A 10,270-nucleotide genomic window follows, 5' to 3' on the forward strand; every position below is an offset into this window, starting at 1 on the left:
TCAATTTATTGTACTATTGTGCAGTTTTGTTCTATTTATTAACGTAACTAGCCCCGCGACCGCACCCCCCATACCCCAATGAACTACATAACATGCATGTCACCACTCTGGACATTGAGCTCTGCTCTTCTGCTGCCGTACACTCACCAGTAGCATCAGGGGACTTTGGATAGCAACTTAAGTGGAATGAATCTGATTCATGAACAATAACCAAAGAAGATTGCTCCAATGATGTCAAGATTCAAGATATTTATTCAGACAGGAGAACACCATGGGAAGAAGAAACGTCATTAAGCAAAAATGTTACTGTCCACAAAGGCTTCACAGCAATTCCTTCGGAGTTGTGTCTTTTGTTTCTAAAACCTTTAAGCAAACATCAATTTACATTTCTAATGTTCAACAGAACCTGATTAAAGAAAACATGCATGAAAAGAGAAATATTTCATGATCAGGCTTTTGACGCTTTGAAATGAATATGGCTGCTTGTAACCCCCTTACACAGGTTGCATATATAGCCTACACATGTCAGAGAGCTAAAACAATTGCTTAATTTGTTGCATTTATTCATTTAAATACTTTTTCAAGCAAAAATGGCAAATTCCAGTTCCAGCTTCCGATGCTTCAAATGCATGAATTTGCTGTTTTTCTGTCTGATTTGATTTTATAAAACAAAAAAATGACAAGATTGTAATTGGTCTATAAATGTTATAAAATAGTGAAAATGCCAAACAATTGATTATTTGAGACAATAAGCTGAAGCTTAATAATGGAAATAACGGTTAGTTGCAGACCTAATTTCACCTAATTTCATTTTAACCATCAGTTTTTGTTCCGGGTGAAAAATCCTCTAAACACCATTAAAACCTCTCTTTTAAAATGAGGACAGTTATATTAGTAATAATATTATAGGTGAATAATACTGACTGGTAGATTTCCAATAAAAGGTCATCAGTACTGGGTCATTATTTATGTTGTTATTCTGTTACAGTTACAGCTTTAGGTCATCATTTACCTTTAAGATTCCAACAGGAACCCATTTTAAGCATGATTCATCTGGCAGATGCTCAAGCTTTTTTCCACCTTGAGGCATCAAACATCTTATTCTGCCCACCACACATCTCTGGATCTCAGCAGGAGGCTCAGATTGCTGACCATAACAACCCAGTTATTTTCTCTGCAACATTTTTCCAAAAATTGTCAGAAATCTCATTGTGATTCACAAATATATTTTCCTTCCTCCATTTCCCCTGACTTCCAAAGTTGTATAGTTACTACCCACGGTGTCAGACTGTCGCCATGAGCCCTGTTTGCACCCACTGTCTGTCTGTGTCCATCTGGGACACACAGAGAAACTGACTTACTTTTGTTAGAACAGAGCAATGACACATTATAGAAATGGTTTTACAAATGTGATGTAGACAAAGAGAAAGTTCAGATTCACTCTAAATGTAAACATTTTGTTTACAATTTGTGTTCCATGCAGCACGTACTGTATGCAAAACGCCAATTGAATTAATGTAGATTTCTCCTCCTTTTTCATAGTTGTGTTGCACTGCCCTCCACAGTCCAAAGTGTGAAAAAGCGGCGTGTCACAGCAGAGGCATTTTTTTTGTTTCTAATGTTTTTGATATCCTCTTGTATTTGAATGGGAAATTCAAATACATTTTCAATTTTAGTTGTATACTCACCTGTACATTGTACCCAAATTATTTTACAACTGAACATTTTAAAAATAATGACCACAATAACCAATGAGACAAGAGTAATATATTCACACATTTAATGTTGATAACATGATGCTATTCATATATATATATAAACTTTTCATACAAGCAGTCCATGAGTTCTAGATATAGCGTAATGTAAAAGGGCAATATGGTCAAAGCTGGGGAATAACGTCCGGTGTTTATCCCTTAACAAAAAAAGGGCACAAGTTTACTTTTTGGGGTGCTGCTGGGAATTCAGAGGCCCACAGCAAACTGTGACACTGGGCTCTCCACCCTGATCAAATGGACTTAGTACAGTATTGCCTTTCTTCCCTTAACAGCCTCCTCCAGAGTGAAGTTCAGTGAAAGTATTAACCCACTTTTTGGCCCACTTGCACCAGCTTCAGTTTCCACAGCATCCGCGTGTTATCTAACCTGGAGCTGCTACTGTTGAACTACATTAATTGCTTTAATGTGATCCAAATGCCTAAAATGTAAACAGTAACTAGATGCTTTACAATTTTCTGTCAATTTCTAAGCAAAATTGCTAAAATTTCAACGGTTCCAGCTTCTCAAGCACGAATATTTGCTAATGTTCTTATCTCATATGCTAGTACAAACTAAGAAATTCACATGGGGCTAGACAACTTTTTATCATGTCTTTGAGAACAAAATTTGATTTACAAAGAGCTGATTCTGTTTAAAATTGACAGCCCTCAACAGCCTCTGAATTGTCCAATTCACTGTTTTTGTTATCGCCTGTTCATTAAAACCTCTGCAGAGCAATAATCCACAAATTGTTTACACCAAGTATAACTTAAGTGTGGCAGATGCTGCGCCTGCCTCTCCCTTTATGCACGTACGGCATCATAACGACTTGCCAATTCAGTAAAATATTTTGTCCATTAAGCTCACTGACATTTACCGGTAGAGGAGGCCCATATTACACAGCAAATGGGAGACACTGGAATTGTTAGATTGGCAATATTTTGAGCAACTAATAAGAACAAGAGTCCAGTCACAGCACCAGACAACAGATGCAGTATCACTGACCCACTGGATGAACACCAACTGTGTACCACAATATTACATATCCGTGAAGTGTGCTGTCTGGCATACTGTACGTCCTTGCAGATATTATCAGAGGACAGCTTTATCCCAGCAGGGATCATTACAATACTACAGGTAAGGTAATGAGCACACATCTTATACATGGCAATTTTGGTTCACATTTACTCCAGTGACATGCATGTTGAGTTGTAATTAAGCTGTGAATAAATTGCTAGTTGTCTGGGGTTATATAGGAGCGTAGTATGTTGTGTCAAAGTAAAAGTAAAAATAAAAAACTATGAGTGCCAAAGATTTGGTGCTGTAAACAGGCATAACTCGTCAGTGGTTTTATTTTCTATGAAACGACTCAACAATGGTACCAACTCTGTCTGGTCTAGCCAAAGAAATGGTATACAGAATCAGCAAGTACTGGAGGCACAAGTACTATATTTGTCAAGTTTTCTGAATAAAGTATAAAACATTGTTGAAATAAAGTTTTCTTCAAATTGCTTGGTTTTCTGTGCCGATGTGGGTGAGCCCATTCAGAACTTCAGATTATCAATTAAACTCTATAAACAGTTATATCTCACACACACACACACACACAATGAATAATGAAAGACACACGTGATGCGATTAAACCTCATGCACATCAGTGCTTTGATAATGAATGGGTATTTTGTCCGGTGTGGGTGCATCATGTCATGGAACTCATGAGAAGTTTATTAATACGATCCATTTGCCTTTTGGGAAGGACATCAGGCAGTAAGGGGTTTCATTCCAACATGCAAGTCACATTTCCTAGATGCAATCTTTAGCATTTTCCTTTTATTTTTCAGAGACAGGAAACAGGATAAGACAAGAGAATAGTTAGGAGAAAGGGTGTATTCAAGAATTCCATGCTGTAGTCTGGTGGATTTGTGTTTTCACCAGCCATTACATGAGGATAAAAAAAAAAAAAAACTTTCACTAAATTTGCTAGTGCTGACATAGGTGTATATTGTAGAGGAAATATTTCCATTTTGATACAGCCATATAATGTTAGAATGCAAAATGGGGTATTATCAATTCCACACTCCCATCTGTAGTAATCCAATATTCTAGTGTTATTTTCAAGATTACCATACAAGGGGACAGAGATGTCATCCAACACATTTCATCAAAGACTAAATGCATGCACTTTAATTTGATTGCATGGATTCCTTTAATAATTCTGAAAAGGTAGAACAGCCATTTACCTACACATTATAATAAATGATCCTGTCAAAGAACTATACAAAAGAAAACCTTACAAAAAAGGCACAAGTTCAGAGAACAATTATTCAAAAGGCAAGGTTTTAGCCTCAGTGACAGCAGAGCAGCTCAGTATGTGGTAGTAAGGGACAGAAGGTAAACACGTCAGAGTGGGTGTATTCAGAACAGTATGAGAATGAAAAACAAGTGCCTTGATGCAAATAGCATTCAATACCACAATCTGAGATAAATGCAATTGCCCTTCCAACATTCCACTCAATGACCTGGATGTATTCTATAAGAGCATTTTAGGGTAGAGTCTGCAATCAACTGCCTTTTTTAACAATATTTTCCACATGCATTTTCATGTGTCAAGTGGCTGTGTAACCATACAATAGTTGTATACCCTAAAGACTGCCAAAGTCCATACTAATACGATTTGAAAAGAAAAAACAAGTTTACGTTCATTTCAGAAAGGGCACCACATTCATAAATACTGAGCAGCTCACTGTCAATCAGAGCCCTCAAAAAGATTTATTTTAAAGCAGGCCAAAACTGATATGCTTTTACAGGAAAAGGGATCAAAAAGTAGTTTCTAGACGACTCATAGACGCAGCTTTTGATGCACATGAAAAAAAGAAGTGTTAAATGCCAATTCACGTCATTTAAACCAAGCAGCAACATGTCACTTTAAACCGCACCCAGAGTCAAACTTGATTTAGGATCCCATTATTCAGTCTGGCTTATGTTCTGACCCAAGCTTGACCCAGAATACACCGTTAGAATTACTCAAATGTTTGAACAAGTTTCACTCCCCACATCTTATAACAATTGTTCTAAAAAGCTGGAATATCCAAGCAGGTTCAGCAAGTCGGACTGATAAATTAAGTCAAAAAGACAGTGTAAGTGAAGTTTTTCTGGCTTACGGCACGTCGCTGTTAACACCCATGAAGTCTTTTCCCTAAGAGAAGGGCGAAGATTCTTTTTTTTTTTTCAACGCATACTCCATTCCACAACCATTGTTCATAAATGTGATAGTCCTTCTCCGGGTCCAACATGATCAGCCCAAATCACAAGTCACCTACCATAGAAGAGCTTGGTAATCTGACAGCATACTGCCTATTTTGGGTTGATCTGTGACAAGCATGATTGATCTTCCAAGGACCCAGCAATTCTCTCCCTTATGACTTTAGGCTGATTTACCAGAGGGCGCCGGAACAGCAAGATGTGCGGCTCTGGAGAAGAAAGTTACACAATATATAAGCAGAGATAATTATTATAACAATAATAATAAATAATAATGCTTTTGGAGAAACCTGACTAGTAACTCATATTCCATTATTTTTTAATGTAGGGTGTAGCTGCTGGGTTTGACACTCGCCGGTCAGATAATTGTGGTCACAAAAGCTATTGCAACGTTCACCACCCATCTGTACCACCTCTTTTATATTATATAAAAAAATAAATATAAAAAGTGCATTTTAAAATCAAATCCCACATCAGACTTTGCATCTCTCATCTTCTGCCTAAAAGATATCAAGAGGAGGTGGTCCCCTTCTTGGCAATTGTATTAGCTAAAGTAAAGAGGGGCAAAATATGGGAAGTGGGGGCTTCAACTTTCAATTAAGTAAACACTACAGTGGACAAGTTCAGTTAAATGCAAATTGGTGACATATCACTCGTCAACATTGGGTCATGTGCCTGTAAGTTCCAGCTTTTGTAAATACCGATTCAGCACATGACAACTGTAAAACAGAACAGTTGCTCATAGAGTTAGTGTGCCCTGCAGTCAAATAGTCTTCGGCACAGAAGCAGTTTTATACATATTTGTCTCAAATATCTAGACTTACTTTTGATGAACGTCAACATCGTCATCTAGACCAGATCAAACTTGATCATAACTACAGCCTTACAGCTGCTCATTTATTATGGCACTGTACTTTGGTAAAAATCGAGTAACTTTAGATAAGTCTATTTTCCATCCAGTGGCCCCATCAGATATAGTCTTGTCTATTACCGGTGTTTCGGTTTAACTGGTTTTTGAATTAACTGGTGATAGAGGCAGATGTAGTGTAGGCGTGGCCTTTCAGGTCCCATTCACGACTAACCAGGAAATAAACAAACAGTCTTATAGCTTCGCCTCTATTTTACAGTCATTTGTCGGTGTCTTGTGAAACTTGACGATAGAAACGAGTTGCTGAGCATTAATTCTGGTCCCGACAGACATTCATGCAAACACTAGCCGCCGTTGTTGCAAAATATCATCAGTTGTCTGGCGACTGTCTCGATCTTACTGCAAGTCACGGAGACACCCAGATCGACTTGTGAATTTACATTAGTAAACACTTCAACATTAAAACACTATCTAAAATGTAAGCAAACTGGGATATGATATATTGTAGGAAAACATATATGTCTTAATGTAAGTAATTAGCTGGGGAAGTTTCATGTTAATCTGTTTATTTTTACCCTATCACATAATGTCATTCAAAATGTGTGGAGATTTGTAATCTTTAAAAGGCTGTTTTCTTATACTAGAGTCAGAAAACTCAACTGCAGTAGCACTTACACATACATGTGCGTTTAAGCATTAGCCACACAAATACGACATACTGTATGAACGGAAAAAATTAAATAAAAACAAAAAAACACTGAGATCTAGCTCGGATTCGAACCTTGGATGTCATGGACGAAAAAGTTGACGGACTAACTTACACATGATCTATACCACTACACTACACACCGCTGAAATTGTTTTGTGATTTCTATCCATATATTGGACTCTTAGTCTAAATTCACACAAGTTTACATATGAGAGAAATATACGCCCATGTCAACTGGTAATATCACAATTTAACATCGACAAATGCAAACCTAGAAACTGTAAAGTATAGTTCATATTTGTCTCACATACCGAAAACTAACTGATGTACAACAAACAAACACTTTATTCGGTTTTGGGGGTAAAAAATGAAACATGCGTCAACTGATTATAGATAATGTCTGTGTCTACCCAGAATCGCGCTTGTCTAATGGTAGCCTATACACTATTGTTATGACCATATGGCCATTGAATGTTTTGTAGCAAAGTGCTGATCCTCGTTTTCTGTCGGGTGACTTATTATGTCTCGGTTAAGTTATGAAGTGAGTTACAGCAAAATTCTAGTGATTTGAAGTGAAGAACATATGAAGCTTATTTTCTCACAGTTTGACTTTCATTTATCCCACACATAATGTGTTGGCCTACTTTGATGACACAAAATGGTCATCATGGTATAAGATTATACAAAACTTTGATGTAGGCTACTCGAGAGAGTTTGATAACATTAGATGTTGCTGTTTCAGATTCCTAATATGGGTCTAATGAAATTAAACACAACTATAATCAGTTGACTTGCGGCACAGGTTGAAGAGATAGTTTGTGCTGAGATAGACCTACACATCAATGATAAATGATCACGTTTGTGCATGACTGACATTTAATTTTTTTCCCCCAAAACTGAATAAAGTTGTAATACAGGCATAATGAATATTAAAAAAATGTGGTTGTGAAGAGGCTGTAGCTTAACATAAATAATCTACGTAGCCTACAGAAATATAATTACATTTCTTAAAAGCCTATGTATAACAAGTTAATCGAGCGGATTTGGTCACAGATGACAGCTGTCTCCACCTCAAATGTCGTTTATTTTCTTACAGGCTCCATTTAAATATTAACAGATCTCAATACGCTTAATCCATGTTGTACTGTTATTGAATTAACTTGTGATGCCGTTGCAAGAACGAAGACTGACAACTTAGGTGGCTGTGTCGATGCCTGTTCACAATTGGCTACTGCAAACGTCAGTGTGTTTTCCAAAACTTTTCCATTATCAGTGTTCTATTTGTAGCCTATCATTCAGTTATTACTCTGACTTCAAGTTGATTTGAGATTCTTTCATACATGGATAAGTGAAACCTACTTTCTGAAGTGTTCGCACGTAATGTTTGTGGCGATAGCAACGACTGATGCCAGATTAATTTGTGACACAACTTCTATCCCGTTGATTGTGTTTTATACTGAATTCTACGGACGTGAATCACTCATCACTATGGTAGTCTACACTACACACTATTACTCATTCATCACATTTGGACAGCACTATCAAACTCCCATTTTGTAACGATTTGGATATTAGGCGCAGGTGTGGAAAGGTGAAATACCAGGTTTGTGCTGGTGTCTTTGTTGTTAGCTTGTTTCTTATAGGCCTACCTATAGTTTGGACACCGTTTTATAACTACAGCGTGAATGCCACTAGATAATCAAAACAAATCGGTGTGTCCGTGGTTTACAGAGACCGTGGTAGAGACACACTCGCCAGACAACGAGTGATATTTTCGTAACAAAAACGGCTCATTTGCTCATGTATATATGTCGGATCCAAATAAACTACTGTCCCAGCAACCCGTTCCTACCGTAATGTTTTCAAATCAATGTGAAAATGACGCGAATTGATCCGAATTGTTTACTGCAGCGCTACAGCCCCGCCAGCAACACATATCACCAGTTAATTAAAAAAAACAGTTAAACCGAAACACCGGCATGATAATAAAGGCGGACCAAGGAAATAATATTCAACAGAAAGCGATCAAATCAAGATATTTATGGCTGCTTTGTTTACTTACGTTACTGGTATATTTTCAGATCAGATGAATATATTATCCGTAGAAACAATATAAATTACCTGGCTGATGGATCATGTAATGCACCCATCCTTGGCTCTGCTGGACACCCAGGTTCCTCCACTCGGTCTCCGACATCAAATGGGTCTTGGGTACACGCTTTGCAATGTCTTTGGGAAGCATTACATGCCTGTGGAAAATGAGAAAGGATATTAAGCAGAATATTAGCTAATGCACCAACGCAAAGTGATGATCAGTTTCTGTACAAAGCCACTTTGCTAAAATCGTTACATGATAACGTTGACACGCTGACAAAATTAAAATTTTATGTTGGATAAACATTAACCATACACACCTGTACTCGTATTTGTCATCGTCATATTTATCAGAGTAGTAGATCTGTTTGTGAGACATGATGGAGACCTGGTGGAGAGATTTGTAACATTAGTCAACATTCAGAATCAGCAATAAGGCAAATTAGACAAATATTTAGGGGACAACGTGGCAGCAAGTTTCCGTTTGGCTTAGTCGCTAAGCGAGTGCAGCTAACAGTAACGTTAAGCTAACGTTGCTCAAGTTAGCCGAGAATAAGCGTTATCTCTGCCAACTTTCGTAAACGCCTTTCTATATTTCTGCAATTGTGTGGCGAAATCAATGAGGCTTTAAAGTTACCTTATATGATTGCCAAAGTATCCTGATCAGAAAAAGTACTTAAGTCCAGTATTTCCGTTCCAAAAGTAGTAGGACGCTGACCCCTCTTTGTTTCCCTCTCGAATGTTTGCTAGCCCGCTTTTGATCGTTCAAATATACCTCGTCTCATCCCATTGGTCAATCCGTCCAAATAGCCCCCTTGCCATTGGTCTGTTCTGTCTGTCGCAGTAAATCTTCGTAATCACTACAGGGCCTCGTTATTGGTCAACATAGTATATATATATGCCAAAGATCCATCTAAAGTTTCTAAACCGCATGGATGTATTAAGAGAACTAACTAAAGGATTTAACTTCCAGAAAGTATAAAACACACAACCCAAACATGACATATCATGTTGGATGTATATATGTATATGTCTACCATTGAGTATGGATGTATTATAAGAACTGTTAATATTAGATAGCTATATAGATATAGATAGATAGATAGATAGATAGATAGATAGATAGATAGATAGATAGATAGATAGATAGATAGATAGATAGATAGATAGATAGATACTTTATTCATCCTGAGGGAAAGATAGAACTCTCTCTCTTTCATGATTTTGACAGTTTTATTTAAGCAAAGACACAGAAGGGGTGACATGATACTTTCAGAGCTAATACATGTTAATACACAATAAGACTTCCCGATGACCTCTATTTTAAACAACTTATCAAAACAGTTATGATTTTTTATGATCTATTCGAACTACGAGAGGACATACTTTATCCTTTCATTTAGGGGTAGTTTTACACAGTGGTTTTACTACCATTATTTTACTTAAGGAAAGGATCTGAGTCCATTTTCACAACTGCAGTCTACCTATTTATCTGGAACCACAGACTTATTTTTAATGGCGTGTGTGTTTGTGTAGGTTCTTGTTTCAGATATGCAGATGTGTTAAAGTAAATCACAAAACAGC

At 37.2% G+C, this 10,270-nt stretch overlaps 1 protein-coding gene across 1 annotated transcript; it reads right to left on the minus strand.

The window, feature by feature from the left end:
* Positions 1 to 3,564: 3,564 nt before the first annotated feature.
* cks1b (CDC28 protein kinase regulatory subunit 1B) lies at positions 3,565 to 9,479 on the minus strand. Its single transcript, XM_028598277.1, has 4 exons — positions 9,324 to 9,479; positions 9,007 to 9,074; positions 8,714 to 8,841; positions 3,565 to 5,224 (listed from the first exon to the last, which is right to left on the minus strand). Exons 2-4 carry the CDS (start codon positions 9,063 to 9,065, stop codon positions 5,109 to 5,111), a joined length of 303 nt encoding a protein of 100 aa, XP_028454078.1. The 5' UTR covers positions 9,066 to 9,074; positions 9,324 to 9,479; the 3' UTR covers positions 3,565 to 5,108.
* Positions 9,480 to 10,270: the final 791 nt, after the last annotated feature.

The sequence above is a fragment of the Perca flavescens genome, chromosome 14, assembly GCF_004354835.1.
Source record: "Perca flavescens isolate YP-PL-M2 chromosome 14, PFLA_1.0, whole genome shotgun sequence".
Taxonomy (NCBI): Eukaryota; Metazoa; Chordata; class Actinopteri; order Perciformes; family Percidae; genus Perca; species Perca flavescens.